The sequence below is a fragment of the Mchenga conophoros genome, linkage group LG10, assembly GCF_057382185.1.
Source record: "Mchenga conophoros isolate Kocher_MC1m ecotype Shallow Benthic linkage group LG10, M_conophoros_male_GT1.1, whole genome shotgun sequence".
Classification (NCBI taxonomy): domain Eukaryota; kingdom Metazoa; phylum Chordata; class Actinopteri; order Cichliformes; family Cichlidae; genus Mchenga; species Mchenga conophoros.
This window is the reverse complement of record NC_140535.1, coordinates 1,114,795-1,137,083: the sequence shown is the minus strand read 5'-3', so window position 1 is coordinate 1,137,083 and position 22,289 is coordinate 1,114,795. Positions and strand designations below refer to the sequence as shown.

Here is a 22,289-nt window from a genome sequence, read left to right as displayed (position 1 = left end):
CTCTGTGCTTGTCCTGCTAGACCTCAGTGCAGCGTTCGATACTGTCGACCATAATATCCTATTAGAGCGATTAGAACATGCTGTAGGTATTACAGGTACTGCACTGCAGTGGTTTGTATCATATCTATCTAATAGACTCCAGTTTGTGCATGTAAATGGAGAGTCCTCTTCACACACTGAGGTTAATTATGGAGTTCCACAGGGTTCAGTGCTAGGACCAATTCTGTTTACATTATACATGCTTCCCTTAGGCAGCATCATTAGAAGACATAGCATACATTTACACTGCTATGCTGATGACACCCAGCTCTATCTGTCCATGAAGCCAGATAACACACACCAATGAGTTAAACTGCAGGAATGTCTTAAAGACATAACGTGCAGAGTCGTTTCTGACCAGGATATGTCCCTGAATATGCATAATAAACAAATGTGCAGAATGCTTACTTTCACTTGCGCAGTAGCAGTTCCTAAATGCTGCCCCAAGAATATTGACTAGGGCTAGAAATAGAGCATATACTTCTCCTATACTGGCTTGTCCTATTTGGTTTTCTGCTAAAACCAGAATATAATTTAAAATCATTCTCATCACATAAGAAGGTCTCACTTTTAATCACATTTATAATCACATAAAGCTGGATGTTTAGACCTTTTACTCTCTCAGCTGTGTTAACACAGACCTGCCAGTTTCTTCAACTGGTTGTGATCAATTAATAATGTGCACGTTTTCCTACGTTTTCCCTCAACTTTAACTTTATAATAATAAGCTTTGATACAGCACTCTGTAGACAGCCAAAATTTTCAGCAACGACCTTCTGTGGATTACCATACCTGTGAAGGGTATTAACGATGATCATTTTGACAACTGTCAATATTCAGTGTTCATGTCTGTGAAGGTTGTCAGTCATCCAGGTCATCGTAGTCTAAGGAGCTTGGAAAGAAAAGCGTCTGGACTAGAACTAGAACTGAAGAAGCTTCTCGGATGAGAGGTGAAACATCTTCAAGCCACTTAAAGAAGTCCAGACACTTTTCTTTCCAAGCTCCTTAGATTCAGTACTCATAATCTTCAAATATTTTGAGATACATTAGTATATTCAAGTGTCTGTAAGTTTGTGACAGATGGAGCAAAAGAGCAAGCAAACCAGTGTGTGAAAGTGTGTAATATGATGAGGCTCCTTTTTCGTCAGCGCTAAATTGGGACAAGTGATCTAAGTAGAGCACTATCCCCCTGTGGAGCTCTGGCAGTCACTGAGCTTCAGTGTCTGCACAAAGCTTTACTCGAGCAATTGTGCAATTGTTGTCCACCTTTTAGTCTTCTTTCTGAGCTGAAGATGCTGAGACCTACTGACTCCCCTGAGCTTATGTATTATTTAAACTGTCTGCACAGGGAACCCAGGAAGGTAGTGCTCCACAAGAGTACCACGGGCTTGGGCTTCAACATCGTAGGTGGTGAAGATGGTGAGGGCATCTTTGTCTCCTTCATCCTTGCGGGAGGACCCGCTGACTTGAGTGGAGAACTGAGGCGAGGTGACCAGATTTTATCAGTGAGTATGCAAGAGCCACTATATCCACAGAGATTTACACATAGTAATGTTTCAAAATATGTTTAAGTTTTACCGAAATTATTGATGTAGAAATTCTGATGTCACCTGCGGTTTAATTCATTATGAAAAACCTTCACAGCTCAATAGCAGCCCTATTTGAGGGTCTTTACAGTATAAAGCATCCTGAGGCAGCTGTATTCAGTTTTTTATAGACTGAATTGAACTGAATATGCAAACTGCTTACAAACAAATCTGAATAAATAAGCTGTTTTTATTTGTTGCAGTCTGAATCTCTTTGTAATGCTCTGCACAAGTACAGGCTGACTTTTGTTAAATGTGTGTGTTCCAAGGACAATGATAAAGTGTGCAATAGTTCAGGTGGCCTAGATTTACTTTCAAAGCAAATGGATGGTGGGTTTTTTCTTCTGCAGTATTGCTCCAGTATGATAACAGATAGGTGCTGTGTGTCATAGTTTATTAGCAGGTTATTTTTTTTAATTAAATCTATTAAATATGTGCATTTGTAATTGACAGCTATAAATACAAAACTAGTGTTTTTCATCTTTATTGCTTTAATTGTTAAAATAATTAATAATTAATGACGAAACAGAAATTTCCTTCATTGCCAGCGAAAGCTAGGAAAGGGATAGTAAAGGACTGCTAATTTGTCTAATATTAAGAAAACACCCAGCAGAACCTCTCACAGATAATTAGGCTATTCGGCAGCATGGGAGGATTAGGGGTAAAAAATAGCATTACATAGAGGCTAAGCCTTTCAGAAAGAAAGAAGGAGAAGGGGTTAAGATTGTGTCTGCAAGTTATTTTAAAACATTGTTTTTAAATCTAAATTTGCAAAGAATGCAGAGATTTAATCAAATAAACATGTATAACCATCTAGTCATGGCATGTCTCTGAAAACTACTGTCAGGAAAGAGCCATTTGATGCATCTACAATAAAAAAAAAACTGCCATCCAAAATAAAAATAAAACTTCTAAAGGGTCTTATCCTATTTGTAGACTAAGATGACTTGCAAAGACTGAGTTGTAGTTTGACTGTTCAAATTTTTTAATTCTTTGTGGAAATGATTGAACCTGTGTTTTCTGAGCTAACAAGGAAGGGAAACATCCAGCTGTGCAAAAAACTTGCACATCTGTGAAGATACTTTTTATATTAAACATGTTGAACATGTGCTGCCATCCAGACAATCTCCTTTACAAAAAGCTCTGCTAAACCAACAGCATGGCTGCTTTAAAACCCAGAGTCCAGTCCCATCGGTCAATAGTCCCGATCTGTCACGTTAGTGGTGGATCATGATTAAACTTCTAAACAAAAGGAAGCAGAAGCAGCTTGGCAGCTGAAATCAAATAAGAATGGAAAACATCTCTTTTAAAACTACAGTGATTTAAAAAATAAGTATTTAGTAGTGCTGTCAAAATTAATGCGTTAACGCAAATTAATCCGCCATCATGGTCAACGCGATTAAAATTTTTAACGCAATTAACGCATCTGGAGTACAGAATGACTCAAAATCCCTAAAATGTTTCTGTTAACTCATTTCGGGCAGTTTGGCCAAGCAGAGTTACCTTCGCACATGCGCAAATGGGCAGTTGATCTGGTAGTGACGGGCAGCTGAACCAATCAACTCAATATGGAAGATGATAAACGCACATCGGCCCTCTCGACGGGAAATTTGAGTATTAAAAAACCAAGAAGACGGAACAGTCGACCAACATAAAGTCTTATGCATGTTGTGCAAGAAGGAATTTTCACTGAAGCACTTCCTGCTTAAAATATCACATTGACGCGAAGCATACGTTAGCCAGGATGCTGCTAGCACTTTAGCTAACGCGTCACCCAGCTTGGACAAACCACTCACGGAGCATCGCGGACTCAGTAAGTCGACCTCGGACATATTGACTGACGCAATCGCCAAGTGGATTGCAACAAGCTGCTTTTCTCGAGTCTGCTCATGCAAAATGAAATGTGATTAATATTGAATAAAAATTATATTTAATCGTGATTAATCAAAATTAATCCAAAGTAACCCTGTGATGAATCTGATTAGACATTTTAAATATTTTGTTTGACAGCAGTTTGATATAATTATATATTAGTTTATACTTACCTATTAGTTTGTTTGTTTATTAAGTTGCATTTCACAGGAGAAAGCCTGTGCTAAAAGACTGAAGAAAACTATTCAAATTCTCTTTGAATTTAAGCATTTAACATTCTTTGTGTTTATACTTCATTATATTGCATAAATGTATGTTACAAGCTTAAATATAAAGTTGAAAAAATGTAATTGCAACCAGGCTTTTGATCAAGTAACTGCGATTCATTGCGATTAAAATTGTGAGATTAATTAGTTAATTTTTTTTATCTATTGACAGCACTAATATTTAGTTTTACACATTTAAATTAAAATCAAAATAATTAATGTTGCAGAATTAAAGTCACATTTCCATTGAATTCAGTTCAATTCACTTTTATTCATACAGCACTAAATCACAACAACAGTCGCCTCAAGGTGCTTTACATTATAAGGTAGACCCTAAAGTAATAGATACAGAGAAAACCCCAACAATCATATGACCCCCTATGAGCAGCACTTTGGTGACAGTGGGGAGGAAAAACTCTCTTTTAACAGGAAGAAACCTCCAGCAGAACCAGGTTGAGTCCAATAACAGATTAAATGCCATGTTGAGGCTGTCATTTTTAGCATCTACATGAATGTTAAAATCACCCACAATAATTATTTTATCTGAGCTCAGAACTAAATTAGATATAAAGTCTGAGAAATCAGACAGAAACTCTGTGTAAGGACCAGGTTGACGATAGATGATAACAAGACTGGTTTCTGAGTTTCACAGCTGGGGTGGACGAGGCTAAGCATCAGGCTTTCAAATGAATTAAAAGTCTGTCTTGGTCTTTCATTAATTAATAGGCTGGTGTGAAAAATTGCTGCCACACCTCCCCCTCGGCCTGTGCTTCGAGGTTTCTGGTAGTTAGAATGACTCGGGGGTGTTGATTCATTTAAACTAACATAATCATCCTGCTGCAACCAGGTTTCTGTAAGGCAGAGTAAATCGATTTGTTGATCAATTATTAAGTCATGTACTAACAGAGACTTGGAGGAGAGAGACCTAATATTTAATAATCCACATTTCACTGTTTTACTCTTTGGTTCAGATGTGGATACTGTATTGTTCTTTCTTTGTAATTGTTTATGTTTAAGTTGTTTGTTGCTGGTTTTTAGTTTGTTTTTTGTCTGTTTGGAAGCTGACACAGTCTCTATGGAGATGGGTTTTTTGGGGGGTAGCAGGAGGAGAGAAGCTGCAGAGAGGCGTTTTGGGGGGTTTAATAAATTTGACCAGATTTCCAGAAATGAGAGCTGCTCCATCCAAAGTGGGATGGATGCCGTCTCTCCTAACAACACCAGGTTTCCTCCAGAAGGTTTCCCAATTATCTATGAAGCCCACATCGTTTTTTGGACACCACTCAGACAATTTCAAATTCAAATTCAAATTCAAATTTTATTTGTCACACACACACAACCATACACTGTATGACATGGGGGTGAAATGCTTGTAGCTGTACAATGCCCGACCATTAAATGACAGAAGAAAGGTTCTACAATATTTACAATTTACTACAAAAATTTACAAATTAACTTAGGAATTTACAGTAAAGAATGTGCAAATAGCAGAAGAGATTATAAAGATAAGGATTATAAATTATAGGAATTATAGGATTATAGGAAATGTGTGGTGGTGCGTGTGGTGACGTGTGTGAGAGTCCAGTCTTATAGTGACGTGTTTGGGAGAGTCCAGTCTACACCTGGTTCAGGGCCCGAATAGCCTGGGGGAAGAAGCTCCTCCTCATTCTCTCTGTTTTGGCCTTAAGGGAGCGGAAGCGCTTCCCAGACCTCAACAGTGAGAAGAGTCCATTGTTGGGATGGGAGAGCTCCATCATAATCTTCCTAGCTTTGGACTTGCACCGCTTGGTGTAGATGGACAGCAGGTCAGGGAGCTCTGATTGAATGATGCGTTCTGCCGAGCGCACCACCCTTTGCAGATCTCGTCTATCCTGCTTGGTGCTGTTCCCAAACCAGGTGCAGATGTTTGACGTCAGGACGCTCTCGATGGTGCAGGAGTAGAAGTTCTTGAGCACCTTCAGTGGCAGATGGAAGTCTCTAAGTCTTCTGAGGAAGAAGAGACGCTGACGGGCTTTCTTAACCAGGGTGTTGATGTGACAGGACCATGACAGGTCCTGAGTGATGTGGACACCCAGGTATCGGAAACTGTCCACTCTCTCCACTGGCGTGCCACTGATGATGAGGGGTTTGTAATTCCTCGCCTGCTTTGTAGTGAAGTCCACGATCAGCTCCTTAGTCTTGCTGATGTTTAGGAGGAGGTTATTCTCCTGGCACCAGGTCTCCAGGTTCCTAATCTCCTCCAGGTAGGCCGTCTCGATGTTGTCGGAGATCAGGCCCACAACAGCAGTGTCGTCAGCAAACTTGACAATGGAGGTGGTGTCGGATGTGGCTACACAGTCATAAGTGTACAGTGAGTACAGCAGGGGGCTTAAAACACAGCCCTGAGGCACTCCAGTGCTGAGTGAGATGGAGGGGGAGACTTGTTTTCCCACCCTCACTGATTGGGGTCTGTCTGTGAGGAAGTTGAGGATCCACTGACACAGTGATGAGCTGAGTCCTAGATCCGTCAACTTGGTGAAAAGCTTAGAGGGAATTATTGTGTTGAATGCTGAACTGTAGTCCACGAACAGCATCCTAACATAATTCCCTCTGCCAGTGTCCAGGTGATTCAGGGATGTGTGGAGCAGGTGAGATATGGCATCGTCTGTGGAACGATTAGTCCGGTAAGCAAACTGAAGTGAGTCGATGGTGGGAGGAAGTGAAGAAGTGATGTGATCTCTCATCAGTCTTTCAAAACACTTCATCACAATTGAAGTCAGTGCTACTGGACGGTAGTCATTGTGGCAAGCGGGCTGTTGTTTCTTTGGAACAGGGACAATAATGGACCGTTTGAAGCACGTGGGAACCACAGCTTGGGCCAGGGAGAGGTTGAAGATCTCCGTGAACACCGGTGCTAGTTGATCAGCGCAGGCTCTAAGGACCCGGCCAGGGATTGCATCTGGTCCTGCTGCCTTCCTGGTGTTCACCCTCCTGAAGGTGTTCCTCACGGCATGCTCTGTGATGACGAATGTATTTTCTTCACTGGTGCACTCCGAGCGCGCGCAGCCGTTTGTTGTTTTAATTGCTGCGGCGTCGAAGCGAGCATAAAACGTGTTCAGCTCATCAGCCAGTGAAGCATCGGCATTCATCATTGAAGAAGCTGGTCGTTTATAGTCCGTTATAGTCCGCAGTCCTTTCCACAGGCTCCTAGAGTCGCACTGTCGTAGCTGTGACTCTAGTTTTTCCCCGTAGCTCCGCTTTGCCTTTCGGACCGCGCTGCGCACGTTGTAGGACGCAGCCTTGTATAGGTCCATATTACCGGAGACAAGCCCTTCATTGTAGGCAGCGGTGCGTGATCTCAGAGCGTCGCGGATGTTTTTATCCACCCACGGCTTCTGGTTGGGAAACGTTCGGATGATAGTTCTTTCTGCTGTGTCGTCCGCTAGTTTCCCGATAAATCCCACAACCGCTTCCGTAAACATGTTGATGTCATCAGAGCTGCGCCGAAACATGTCCCAGTCTGCGTCATCCAGTGCGTCCTGCAGCGCGGCCACCGATTGGTCCGTCCAGCGAGCGACCTCCCTCCTGATTGGTGGTTGCTGCTTTAGCCTTTGTTTGTAAGCAGGTATGAGGAAGATGGCGGAATGGTCCGATTTTCCAAATGCCGGCAGGGGTTGAGCCTTGTAACAGTTCTTGAACGGGGTGTAGCAGTGGTCTAATGTCCTCGTGCCCCGGGTGGGGCAGTTGATGTGCTGGTGAAGGTTGTGAAATGTCCGTTTGATTCACTCTGTTAAAATCTCCCATAACAATGAGTGCGGCATCTCGGTGAAGTGTTTGTTGATGTGTGAGAGCCTCATGTAGCTCACATAAGGCAGTGTCCGAGTCCGCGTGAGGCGGAATGTAAACAGTGCAGGCAATGACCGCAGTGAATTCCCGAGGGAGATAGAAAGGGCGACACTTAACGATCAAAAGATTGGGCGAGCAAGAGCGTGTGAGTGGGGAGATGTTTGTGCTGTCGCACCATCTGCTGTTGGTGCGCGGTGTGCGCGAGCCCGTAGCCTGTTCCTCTTTTACCTCGAGGCCGTCGCTTAGGGTCGCGTCCTTTGTTCTCTCTCAGGATCTCCTTTGGCCAGGTTGGGTCCGGAGTTAAACATGGTGAAATGTTCGTGTACTGCAGACCAATAGAAACCAAAGTGTCTCTACTGTAGCGGATTTGTGTGTTTTGCATGATGCCCATGCAAGATTATCGCAGATATAGCAAAAAGTGACGAAAAAGTGGAGAAGTTAGGGCAGAGCATCCAGCACGGCAGCCGACCTCACCGGCGCCATTTTAATCACACTTTAATCATTTAAGGAGAACATCCAGCTAAACATGTCACTCCTGGTCTGATTGGGAAGGGGACCAGAGAAAACTACATTTTCTAAACCATCGCTACTTTGTTTTATGTAGCAACGGAAGGTGGGGATTTCAGAAGAAGACATACAGCTCATTAAATACATGATGGATATACATGGGGCAGAATAATGGAGTAAATCCAGTCTAAAGGATGATGTATCATTACCTTTACACCTCAAAAAAACAACAACCCTGAACTTGTTACTATTGTTACTAGCTTCCAGGCTTAACCTTCCTGCCTTCTTGGGACCTTTTTGTGCCACTGCTATGTGTTAAATGGCTGCCATTTCCACTGTGTTCAGTGGAATATAACCAAACTTGCCACAGGATAGTTTTTACCTGTCAATGTTAATATTCCAGTGTGAATTCCTTAAATCAGCCTAAAATGGCTGAGCAGCAGAAATCCCCACACCCATCACCCTGGGGACCATTTTCTGCCCATTGACTTCCATTATAAACGCTATTTTTCAACCCCAAATTATCATCATATGATTTTATTTTTTCTTCTTTTCTTGGATGTCAATGAAGACTCAGGGCCTTGAAGTTTTAATTTTTAAATTGCAAAAAAAATGCAAAAAAAATAATGGCAGGTCAAAATGTATGTTGGTGCCAATCTTTGGTCCATCTAAAGGCCTACTTATAATGACAATCACATATTACTTCAACTGGTTTTTTGTGGAAATATTTAGTTTCGTTTTTTGGTTTTTGGGGCTTATAACACAGGGCGCTCATGTAATAACACTGGGATTTGAAGGGTTAAAACAACGAAAATATAATTAAAACTTTACATGAATATTTCAGGGAGAAGTAGTTTTACAAGGTTGGCTAATTTAAAGTGGAATAAAATATGGATATATGGTCTTTTTATGGCGTGGCTGAGAATGGTCCCTAGGGTGATGGGTGTGAGTTTTTTAAAGGATGGCAGGAGGGTTAAAGGATCATGATCCTATGTCAATCCATTGTTCAGGGAAATTGTGTCCAGGAAACTCAATCCAATGAGTCCTTTGCCAAACCAGCATCTCTCGAAGTTACAGTCCTTTGCCTTCCCTCCCTCTGCTAACAACTGGACCACAGTTTGCAATTTAAAAAAAGAGGAAGACAGTCTTGATCTCCCCCAATCACCTGAAGCTCAGGTTTACTGTCCTGAATGAACAACAGTCAAAAGTGACAAAATCCACCTTTTGGCACTCTTGTAGCTATCTTAAAGGCTTAAAGGCTTGTGCCAGGGTACCAATTTTTGTGGTAGTGTTGTTTGAGGTTTGAAAACAGCAGAGGTGCTGCCTTTTGAGAAAATGCTTCTCAGCTATTCCGATACTCCTGACACTGAAGGGATCATTAAGGATTTTTGCTTAGGCAGCAGCTGTCCTTTACTCCTAGAGTGCTTGGAGATTTTTTTAGGTGCTTTCCCAACTTTGACAAATGTCCATCTATGATAATTAGATTTACTCAGGGACTTTTTGATATAACGTTCCTCCACTTCCATGGCTGCTGTGTCTGTGGGGAAGCTGTTTGCTCTGTGTTGTAGTGTCCTGATGACACTATATGCTCCAGTGGATGATGGGAATCTAACCTTAAATATTAGTCAGTGTTTACTGTACACACTGACTTCATATGTCCCCCATTACTGGTGGAAATTTCACAGCCTAAGAAGGCTAGACTTTTTATTTTTCATATTCTCCCTGGTGAACTTATATATAAGTTTAAAAGGCCGGTAAGTATCCTGGGGCAACATACTGTGTGTGACTGCTAAATAGAAAGCATTTAGATGTAGTAGACCAGGAATACAAAGTAGGATCGTAGAGAAAACCAGGGAACAAGGGAGAACAATATTGAGGGACGACACGATAATGAAGCTTGAGTGCTTCCTTTAGCATAGGATACACTTGACCATCCTTTATGATAGGGAAAGCGAAATCTGTCCAAAAATTTAGACAGGGGGAACAAAACTGAACCCAAGGCACATGAGACAGGGACTATCAAAATAAAACAGGAAAAGCAGAGTCAGGAGAAACAAACAAACAGACACAACAGACTCTCACAGGAGACACTGGGATAAGACACAAAAGGAACCTAATTGACAAGAAACCATCAACCAGAAACAGAAAGTAAACTCAAAGACATAAAAAGAACTAAAACCAAGATTTAACCATATAAAACTTGAACTTTTATCTTCTTCATAATGCCAAGGAAAGAATCAAGACTACAAAGTTAAACTCAAAATGCTGACAAATGACAGCTTCGTACATTCCAGTCAATGCTAACACTAGCACATCTCTCTTATTATTGGCAGACACCATACAAACACTACTACAGTGGACCCAACGGCACACATATTACTGCAGGTGATTTTAATCAGGCAAACTTAGAGTCTGTCCTGCCTAGATTTTACCAGCATGTAAGATGTGTGACCAGAGGGGAAAACACTTTGGCTCAAGTTTATACAAGCATAAAACACAGAGTGTGTTATCTCCCACACAGAGGCCGGTCTGACCACTTCTCTGTGATCCTCTCCCCTGAATACATCCACAGACGTATACACAGAAGCAGCACAATTCCTCTGAGTCAAGTGTCTTTGGCAATAAGGACTTGACTGTTCATACAGAAGCTGTTCTATCCATCAACTTCTGTGTGGGAAATGTAGCAGCAGAAAAATGTGTGTTTCCCAATCAAAGGTCCTGTAAGCTGTCAAACGTGTCCCCAAAGCCCACAATTCCACTTTCAGGGAAGTATATAGTGCTGCCAGAGCTGACCTGAAGAGCGGAATCAGGAAAATTGGAGCATAGAAAATCAACTCTCCCATAATAACCTTTGGTAGGGTATCCAGCGTATTGTCAACTTCAGGAGGCAGACCAACACAGTCATGGACACGAGCATCACACTTAGCAAAGGAACTTCTCACGCTTTGAGACACCTCCCCCGTAATCCACTATTCTGTCTCAACCATTAACACCTTCCAAGTCCCAGTTTTGAGCTCCCAACCATTGACTGTACAGGTTCAGGATGTAAAGTGGATGTTAAGAGGGGTTGGTGCCAGGAAAACATCTGGACTTGACAGTATCAGATTTTTTAGGGACTGTGTTCACAGTCTTCACCAGAATTTTCAACCTCTCTCTGAGATAGGCTTTCATCCCATGCTTTAATTATTCCTGTGTTCAGAGCCTATATCAACCGGCTCTGAACACCACAAAGACAAAGAAGATTATTCTGGATTTTAAGAGATTATTTACCAGAACAGACAAGATGAGAAAAAAGACAAGAAAAATATACAAATTCCCCACTCACCCCTAGTGCTCCGATTACCACTGGGACCACTGTTACCTTCACCCTCCACATCTTCTCCAGCTCTTCTCTGAGACCTTGGTATTTCTCAAGCTTCTCGTGTTCCTTCTTCCTGATGTTGCTTTCATTCACTTTCACAATGTCTATCACGATGTCCACCTTCCTCTGCTTGTCCAACACTACTATGTCCAGTTGGTTAGCCACCACTATATTGTCCGTCTATATCTGCAAGTCCCACCGAATCTTAGCTCGGTCATTCTCCTTGGGGGCGTCTCCCATTTTGACCTCGGGACTTCCAGGTTATATTCGGCACAGATGTTTCTGTATACTATGCCGGCCACTTGGTTATGGCGTTCCATGTATGCCCTGCCTGCTAGCATCTTGCACCCTGCTGTTATGTGCTGGATTGTCTCTGGGGCATCTTTACACAGCCTGCACCTGGGGTCTTGCCTGGTGTGATAGACCCCAGCCTCTATGGATCTTGTACTCAGAGCTTGTTCCTGTGCTGCCATGATTAGTGCCTCTGTGCTGTCTTTCAGTCCAGCTTTGTCCAGCCACTGGTAGGATTTCAGCCACCTCCTCTATCTGCCGGTGGTACATACCGTGCAGGGGCCTATAATTCCATGATGGTTCCTCCTCTTTCCTGTATTTCTGCTGGCTGAGGTATTCACTAAACACGCGGTCGGTTGGGGCCATCTTCCTGATGTACTTGTGGATTTCCTTTGTCTCATCCTGGACCGTGGTACTGACACTCACCAGTCCCTGAACTCCTGCCTTACACCTAGCGTACAGCCTCAGGGTTCTGGACTTGGGGTGAAGCCCTCCATGCATGGTCAGTAGTTTCATTGTCTTGATGTCAGTGGCTTCTATCTCCTCCTTTGGTCAACTTATTATCCCAGCAGGGTACCTGACCACAGGCAGGGCGTAGGTGTTGATAGCCCGGATCTTGTTCTTATCGTTTAGCTCATAGGTGTCAAACTCTGGCCCGCGGGCCAAATTTGGCACGCAGCCTAGTTACATTTGGCCCGCGAAGCCATACCAAATTACTATTAGAGCTGGCCTACTGGTATTATACAGCTAATATATATATTGTTTAGCATTAAACTTTCCTTATTCCATATTCAGTTTTTCAGCAAAACTTGTTTGAGTCCATAAGAAAAGATTCATTCTCATATCTGGAGGAAGATTTTTTTTTCAATAAATATTAATGTTAGCCCGCAACTTTGTTCCAGTTTTGAATTTTGGCCCACTGTGTAATTGAGTCTGACACCCCTGGTTTATCTGACTTGTCAGGACTTGCTTTACCCTCTGCAGGTACTTTGTGGTTGCAGCTTTCTTAGCAACCTCTTCATGGTTCCCATTTGCCTGTGGGATCCTCAGTTACTTGTAGCTAACCTCTGTATCTGCAATGTTGCCTTCTGGTAGTTTGATCCCCTCAGTTCTGACTACCTTTTCTCTCTTTGTTATCATCTGACTACACTTCTCCAGTCTGAAAGACATTCCAATGTCATTGCTGTATATCCTGGTGGTGTGGATCAGTGAATCAATGTCTCGTTCACTCTTGGCATACAGCTTGATGTCATCCATGTACAGGAGGTGGCTGACAACTGCTCCATTCCGCAGTTGGTATCCGTAGCCAGTCTTGTCAATGATCTGACTGAGGGAATTCAGGCCTATGCAGAACAGCAGTGGGGACAGAGCATCTCGTTGGTAGATCCCACACTTGATGGTGACTTGTGCTATGGGCTTGAAGTTGGAAATTAGTGTTGTACACCACATCCCCATTGAGTTCCTGATGAAGGCTCTTAGGGTACTGTTGATCTTGTATAGGTCTAGGCATTCCAGGATCCAGGTGTGGGGCATTGAATCATAGGCCTTCTTATAATCAATCCAGGCAGTGCCCTGTGCACTGGAGGCTGATTGGTCAGCCTAGTCTTGCAGTCTTGGCTGACTGCTCGGTCTACCAGTAGTTGGTGCTTTGCACGTCTAGTATTCTTGCTAATCCCTTTCTGTGCCCCACTCATGTATTGAGCCATGTGCCTGTTCATCTTAGACGCTATAATGCCTGACAGGAACTTGTACTGAGTGGTACTGAGGCAGGTTACTGGCCGGTAGTTGGATGGGACCGGTAATTTCTTGGTGATCATCACTGTCCGGTCTTCAGTTTGCCATTCTGGGTGTGGCTGGTCTATTAGCAGCTTGTTCATTTGTGCTGCCAGACGCTCGTGGAGTGCAGTCAGCTTTTCAGCCAGTAGGCGTGAACCATGTCGGGGCCTGGTGCTGTCCAACTCATACTGGAGACCCTTGCTTGGATATCTGCCACTGTGATGGTCACTGGACCCTGTTCAGGGAGGTCGCTGTGGTCTGCCCTCAGATCCACTAGCCACTGAGCATTGCCGTTATGGGTTGTGTCCTTCTCCCATATGCTCTTCCAGTATTGCTCCGTCTCCAGCCTTGGTGGTGCTGTTCTCAAACTGTTCCCCTGCCACTCGGCTGGTTCTGAGGAGAACAGCTGGTTTATTCTCCTGCCTTCGATCTCTCTGGTGTACCCCTTAAAGCAGCTGGCGAAGGCTGTGAGTCTTTGCTTGGCAGTTTCCACGGCCTGTGGTATGAGACAGTTTGCTGTACTTCTTAGGCACCTTCTTCATCGCACCTTTCTGCAGCTCCAATAGTTGGCTAACCTCCCTCCATGCTACCTTGATTTTGGCCTCAAGTCTCCTTCTCCATGTTCAACTTGTAGCCAAGCATCTCACTGATCACTGCTGCCGTAGTGTAGATCAGCTGGTTATGGTCACAGTAGGTATTGTCCAGAGTGCTGCATTCATATCATCTAGTAGATCTTCTGAGGGTATGTTGTCTTGGTACCCAGCTACAGAGGATCCAGGTTTCAAGCTGATCCAGGTTTCAAATGGGCATTGGAAATAACACCCAATGACCAAAAAACTAGTTTGGTTGATGAAGCAGTATATAGGCCAGCCAACCAGACATTGTGGGGGTTAAAAAGGAACACAAGACTGTAGTTTTGGTTTCAGCAACAGCAGGAAGAAAGAGCATGAGAAAACAGAGAAGTACCAGGGGCTGAATGAACAATTGGTGCAATTGTGGAACATAAAATCCAGAATGGTCCCAGTGGTAGTAGGAGTAGTAGAGTAGGAGCTGTAACCCCAGAACTGGAAGAGGGCTCCAGCACGTTCAGCCCACAACATCAGTGGTCTGCGTCAGTAGTAGGAACAGCTGAGGTACTCCATAGAACCTTCGACCTCAGGAGGACCCAAGCTTGAGGATCATACACACATACCTCTCTCCTCCCCACAACCCCCACCCCACCTGCGGGGATGAAAGATAGTGAAAAGTTTCAGCTTTAATTTTAATTAAGGGCTTTGACAATTGTCATTTGGGAAAATTCACAATAAAATTGATAAATGGGTTAAACTAAATCTGAAGCTGAATTGTCCTCCTATTAATGGACACCATGCATTAACACTGAGGTGAAATAAAGTACACTTTTTTGTATTGCAGGTCAATACACAATATACAGTAAAGCAAACTGTAATAAAATAATTCAACTTTGTTGTTAAAATAGGTCAATGGCATTGACCTACAAGGAGCCACACATGAACAAGCAGCTGCAGCCCTAAAAGGAGCAGGACAAGTGGTCACCATCATTGCTCAGTACAGACCTGAAGGTAAGTCAGCTGAAAAAAGTTAATGCACTTTACAAGCACACCAATCATGTGGTGTAAATGCCTTATTAATCAGCACAAACCTAACACAGGACAATGCTTAAATAGATCTTTGCGGGCCTCTAAGTAAATTGGCTATAATTGGGCCAAGTGATGACCTCCTTATGTACAGTTGTGCACATAAGTTCACATACCCTGGCAGAATTTATGATTTCCTAACCATTTTTCAGACAATATGAATGATAACACAAAAACTTTTCTTTTCATTCATGGTTGGTGTTTGGTTGTTATACTCAAGGCTCCATTGAGGTGTCTACAAGATGTCATGAGGTACAAGCCGGAGGTCGTCTACGTCCCTGGCAAAACATTTGTCATTCAAGATTCAAGATTCAAAGTGTTTATTGTCATATGTACAGAAGAAATAGCATTTCAATAAACACTTTGAATCTTGAATCTTGAATGACATCGCCAATACGTTGTCGCGTAGCCCACAGGCTTGGGCAGATTGCTACGTAGCCACTGTGATACAGGGCATTCCAGCATCTCCAAGCTGAATGTAGAGCATTAAAGAGACACTGCAACTGATGGCGACTTACAGACTGCCATCACCTACATACGCAGGGGATGGCCTGTATACGGAAGTAGTGTGCCACCGAACATCAAAGTGTACATGAAGGTGAAGAATGAGCTATCAGAGGCCAAAGGCCTGGTTATACGAGGCTGCCAAACATCGAGGTGGACGACGCTGTCACCTACCTGCTGCATCGGGTCTTCTCTCATCTGGAGAGAACCAGTTCCATTGTGAGAGTCATGGTTTTTTTTTATTTCTCCAGTGCCTTCAACACAATCCAGACCTCAGTGCTAAGTGGGAAGCTGCAGGGAAAGGGAGTGGACCATCACTGTCCTCGTGGATTGTTGACTACCTCACCAGTAGATCCCAGTATGTGACTGCGGGACTGTGTGTCTGAGGTGGTAGTCTGTAGCACGGGGCCCCACAAGGAACAGTACTTGCTCCTTCCCTCTTCACCCTGTACACTGCAGACTTCAGTTATAACACGGACACTTGCCATCTCCAGAAGTTCTCAGACGACACCGCCATTGTGGGCGGTGTGAATTAGGGAGTAGACCTAACTCAGCAAACTGGTCAGGAGGGCCAGCTCTGTCCTGGACCATCCGCTGAAGTCCATCGAGCAGGTTGGGGAGGATGTTGTCTAAGCTAACATCCATCATGGACATCACCTCCCACCCCCTGAATGAGACTGTACGAGCACTGAGCAGCTCGTTCAGCAGTGGACTTTTACACCCACAGTGTAGGAAGGAGCGCTACCGCAGGTCATTCTTACAGCAGCCGTCAGACTCTATGACACAGTTTAACATCCTTTGGTCATCTTACTCACCAGCTTGTTTGTTCACTGTACATTTTATACATATCTCTGTACAATCTTTCTATACATATTTCTGTACATCGTTACTGTTAAGGTTCAAAATTGAGGAAGGAGAGTACAAACCACCCTTGGTCCAGAAGCTCTTGGTCAAACAATGATTTTAATGACTACACACGTGTGGGAAGACAACTCTGTACGCAGACAGCAATTTGTCTTCAACTTAATCAAAGCATGAACAGATATTTTATAGCATCAGGGTTTGATTTACTGACGCCCCTTCATGCGTCACAGATACATTTTATACATAGATCAGATCAACACCACAATGACTTTTAACCCAGAAGATCATCTTCTATTTTCATGGATGGTACTTTCCGTTCTTGTCTTAAAGTGAATTGTTCCTCTTTCTTGCCGAGACAACAAGGACGGTTCCTTTTACCGAGACATGACTAATCTCTCCTCTAAATAAATCTAACTCATGTGTGTGTGTGTGTTGACCTCACATGCTCTTTGTGTCACCTCTTCACCTACTAACTGTCTGTGTCTCGACCTCACATGCTCTTTCTCAATTCACCTGTTGCACTTCTGACCTTTCACCAGACCAGAGGCTCACTGAGACTATATGTATGTCTTCTACTAAATAAATGTTTTAACCAAGAACCTCTACTAAAACCTTAATATAAAATGACCTGATATAAGTGTTTTGTAAGCATGTATTGCAATTCCTTCTATGTTCTAGTTTTCCCTCAGCATGTATCACCTGAACAGTCACGTCAGTGAAGCTTAAGACCTTTAAAGAACCTGAACATCAACTCAAATAAGCACAGATATGCATTGTGTACACAATAGTTATAACTGCATCTGAAATACAAAATTAACATCATCATAAACATCTTAAGGCCATCTTAAAGCTATCTGTTACATTGTCAAAGCCTCGTCTTAGCCTGCTGCTCAAAATAACTTCCTGCTTCTGCAAACTCTCTGCAAGCCTGTTTCCTGTCAGCCTGTGACTTTTAGCCTTTCTGAAAGACACACACTGTTCAACCCCTGAATGCAATATAAACTCCAGATTATATTATTAATGCAATGGTAATAATGATGATTATTTAACAATAGCAGTAAAATAATTTCCCTGCTCCACACTCCCTCTCTCAACCTCTGGAACACCAGAGGTCGCAATACATTGTGTCCTCGCTCAGACCCTCTCTAGCCGTCCTCTGGCTCAACCAGCTCCCATTCGAGAACACTCCATGTGTAAGCTTAGGTTTTCTCGGTCCCTCTCTGGTGGTCTCGGACCTCCCTGTGGTCGTCGAGATCTTCTGCAAAGGAAACAAAACACCTTTTCCTGCACCTCCCTAACTTATCATATTTGGGACTTCTGTAATCAAAAGCCTGATCCTAATTATCTTCTTAACTTATTGACTTGTATTTATGTATATTCTTCAACGTTACTCATCACTTTAAAACTCTTTAAGCGCTGCTTTCACATCCGGTTGCTCGCTCTATTTTCCCTTATCTGATCATCAACATCCTTTACACAAACTGTCCACCTTTTTAACAAAAAATCATTAGAACCAGCCTATTCTACTAAAAGCTCCAAAAGAAAAACAACCACTTTAATCAATTAAGTTTAAGCATATAAGCAATTACTCCTGTATACATTTCATCATAGCTAAATGCTGCCTTGAAACTACTCCTGTGTGTTAACACTAACTTCATTTTAAAACCTCACATTTCCTATGTTATCACCTGTTTTTGGTATAGCCTTTTTGTTTCATTTGGCTCCTTTTAATGTAACAATACCTTCTAATTCTAATTTATCAGACTTAACCAAAATATATGCTTTCCTTCCTCTTTGGTCCTTCTTTAAGTTCAGTTAAAAGCTAAATGAATTTGAGGCCTTTTGCCTGGAATCAATACTGTCATGTGTGTTTATGGACTCTGTGTCTGTAAGCGCTTGCAATCCTTCAATAACTTCAATAACTCATATCAAAAAATGCAATATGTATAAAAATCATTTCTATTTATAAGCTCTCCCCTTTATCCTAAAAATACCTCCTATGTAATATCTGTATGTGTAAGCCTACATTATAACCACTACTTCTAGAAATCAAAAAGAACTCAAAGCTGTTCTACTCCTTCAACCCTCACTAATTTTCCCTCTAAGATTTATTCACAGCTTTGAAAAACCGGCATTGTATCTTCTAAACAGGCTTCAGTTCTGTCATGGTCCTGGGCCATGTTGGCCCAGTATTCTTGGTTCCTTGTATTTTCGCTCCTTATTTAGGCCATGTTTTCTGAGGTGTCCTGTTGTGGTGTTCCCTAAGTGTTTTTCCCTTTGTGACTCTTACCCCCTTGTGCCCCTCTGTGTATTTATGAGCTCTCGTCTCTCTTTGTGTTTATTCCATGTTTCCCCCAGCCTGTTATGTCTGTGTTCTCCCCGTGCTCTCTCTCCTCCTGTCTGAACCTCTGTGTACTTCCTGTTTTACTTTGACAGTCTCTCGTCAGTATGCGTAATGTTGTGTTCACTCCTGCCCTGTCTCGTTATGTTTATCAGTGTCACCTGTGTTCCCCACCTGTGTGTAATCTCCCTGTGTTCTCTGGGTGTATTTAAGTTGTGTCTTCTGTTATGGTAGTTGCTGGTTCGTCTGTGTTGTTTCCCCTCGGTCTCCCTGCGTCTCTTCTGTATTTCCCCGGACCTCCCTGCATCCTCGTTTCTGGTTTGTGTTATTAGCTTACCCAGTTTAGGTTTCCGGTTTCTTGTTTTTCCACCAGTGCTGTTTTGTGCCCACCGTTGTAAATAAATATTCACCTGCACCAGAGCTGCCGCCTTTTGGGTCCTTTTCTACAACTCCACATGGCTTGCCCCGCAAACCGTGACAAGTTCACTTTAATCCTTTAACCTTAACTTAAAAATAACAGTTTCAGTTTTACCATATCCAAATGATCAAAAACCCAAAAGGTCCTGAAATGATCCTAAATTATTAAACAATTAAATTATTAAACCCTAAACCCCCCTTTATCTTGATACATTTCATGTGTCAAGATACTATACAAAACTTAAAAATGCTCAGTTTCCCCACTCATGTTCCAATCTATGTCATAAAAATAAACTTAAAACAGAACAGTTATCAGTCATGTGTTTCTACAATTAATGGTAACTGAGTTATATCAGAAAATGCCTCCCCCGTAACATTTGGCCTTCTCCCAACAATATACCATAATCCCATAATCTAACCCCAGTCAACAAAACAAAACAGAAATTTTCTCTGGTAAAAACAAATTGTTTGTCCACATTTATTCATCCTCACCTTCACTCACACATTCACTCCATATTTTTGCTAATAGTGGAGCTTCCTGCGTCAGATTCTCCACCCTCAGCAAAATGAGCTCAGTCATTTTTTATTTTCCATAGGAAAATATTTCTTTATGCTTTTGGACTGGATTGACTCGCATAAAATCCTTTTTACAGGGACTATGAATAGTCCCTACAGGTAGCTTTCTCCTCAGCCAATTGTAATCTGGAAAGCCCCCTTATATTTGCTCTTCCCGAAAATTTTCAGCGCTGTTTCAGGCCTGCTTAGAACAGAAATGAGAAAAAATAGAGCTGATTATTAGCTCATAAAAACAAAATCAAAATCACCTGACAGGTTTTCTTTAAGTGCACTGTTACAAAATAATGGGCCCAATTTTTAGACATGTCCATGTTTCCTAAAACTCCCTCTATTAAAAACAAAAACAACAACCCAACCTAACTGACAGAATCAACCCCTCACCACAACAACCTCAACAACCTTAAACGCACAAGTTCTGCCACCACATAATTTCACCTCCTCAATACACCGAAAGTCTCATTAAAACCACACAATTTGCACACAAAAATCACCCCCTTATGCTCTGTAACATACTTACATTCAGCATAAGACCCCCTTACAACAACATATCACTAAACTATAAATTTCCTACCCAAATCTGCACTTCTCTTGTCTGCCATGCTTCCTCTTCTGAAAGTCACTTCCTCAGTCACACACACACAGGAAGCTCCGACTCACCACTCACTTCAGCTAATTTGCATACTGAGTCATCTCTCAATGAGTTGCCGTAACAAGAGAAACATATGTATAAACATTATCTCCTTATTAAATTATTTTTTTTTTTTCTACAGTGATCACTGGTTTTGATCACTCAGTACGAGAGAGCACTCCTAAGTCACTCTTTTAAAACTACTTTAATCACTTTTTTGTTTTCATAACTCCCTTTGTCATATGGCTTCTTCTATTCCTCAATTACAAACTCAAATGCATTTTATTAAACATTCACACCATTGTATCATTCATACAAAATAGCAAGCTGTTCTTCATTGCATATGTTTGTGTTCTTGGCCAGGTTTAATCAGTGTCTATGCATTAAACTCCATGAGCTTGTCTTGTCTTTATAAGGTTAATGCATTTTCTGTTTGTGTATGTGAATTTGCATATGTTGCTTTTGCAGTGTGTCAGACTCCTGCACAATTCTCCACTTAAGCCGTCAGTTGTCTTTCCCAAATTTGCTAACCCAAATTAAGTTCCCACCTTATTAACAGCATTCCTGCTCCTCAGCCAGAAGTCAGGGCTCCACTTGTCACTCTCCCCCTCTGCCTCAGCCCAGCGGCTTTACCCGTGAGGTCCCGTCTTCTTACTGAGGCCGAGTAATCGTGACTGTGCCTGCCTTAGGTTGTCCCAGGGTTTCGAGGTGGGATCTTACCCGTCATGGGCTATCCAGCCTTCCATACTCGCCTGATACGGGGCCCAAGTGGGCAGGGGAGGGAACACACTGGCTCTGGAAATTAAAGGAGTGTAAGCTGCTTCCTTCATTGCATCTTATATTAAACTATCTCACTTCTGATTCCTTCCTAGAATAATTTCACATATGGCACTTTGTGTATGTGTGTGTTTTCTATTCATTAATGTAATTGTCAGTTATTTTCTCTCTTTATTTTACTTTTTTTTGTTTGTTTGTGACGTTCTACTTTAGTTCTACTAAACCTTGATGTAAAAACAATACTCCCTTACAATACTCCCACGCACACACACCCTGCAGTTTGCCTACGCACACACTTCTCTCTCAGACTTCCTCTGTTCACACACCGCCTTGCACTCACTCTACTATAATCTTTCATAGTGTTATTATTATTTAGTATTTTGTACACATCACACAGAATCATTCAAATCGAGTACTCACAGCATTCACATCACAACCTTCAACTTTCACTTTCAATCCTGCAAGACGCAGAGATGGACATCTCCTTCACCTAACATAAAACTAAATTACCATATCAACATACAATTACTGAAATTCAAACTCAAATACACCGTCCGTTTTAATAAAGTAAAAGAGTAAACAGGTGTACCAAGTGTATGTACTTATGTGTTTTTAAACTGAAAGAAAAAGAAACTCAAACTCTTATAACATCACTCATGCATCTCTTAAATTAAAAACACTTTCAAACTTTAAAACATCCTACTTTACATCACCAAAGAAATACCTCTCACACCTTTATTCATCATTCAAAACCTTCTAGTCACCGCATTCACACACTTAAACTGTGACCAGAGTTGAGGAATATAACTCAAAACACACTTTCCTAAGAGTATTTTAGACATGCTTGTCATAATCAGAAAGAGCAAGTCAAAAACAAACAAACGAAAAATTGAAACCTCCATTAATTCTCACCGCACACACAAGAAATTGAAAAAATAAACCACACCAGCAACTAATGCTGGAGAAAAGTTACTACTGAAAGTAATGTGTTAGTCTTAAGTATATAC

General features: G+C 42.1%; 1 protein-coding gene across 10 annotated transcripts in view; it reads left to right on the top strand.

Annotated features, from left to right (window-relative positions):
• LOC146565164 (disks large homolog 2-like) overlaps window positions 1–22,289 on the top strand; it is a 190,237-nt gene that overhangs the window by 144,839 nt on the left and 23,109 nt on the right. For all 10 annotated transcript variants that reach the window (XM_085288055.1, XM_085288054.1, XM_085288052.1 and 7 more), the window contains 2 exons: window positions 1,388–1,544; window positions 14,998–15,100. In XM_085288055.1, the coding sequence (XP_085144181.1) occupies window positions 1,388–1,544; window positions 14,998–15,100 (260 nt within the window). The remainder of the gene's footprint in view (window positions 1–1,387; window positions 1,545–14,997; window positions 15,101–22,289) is intronic.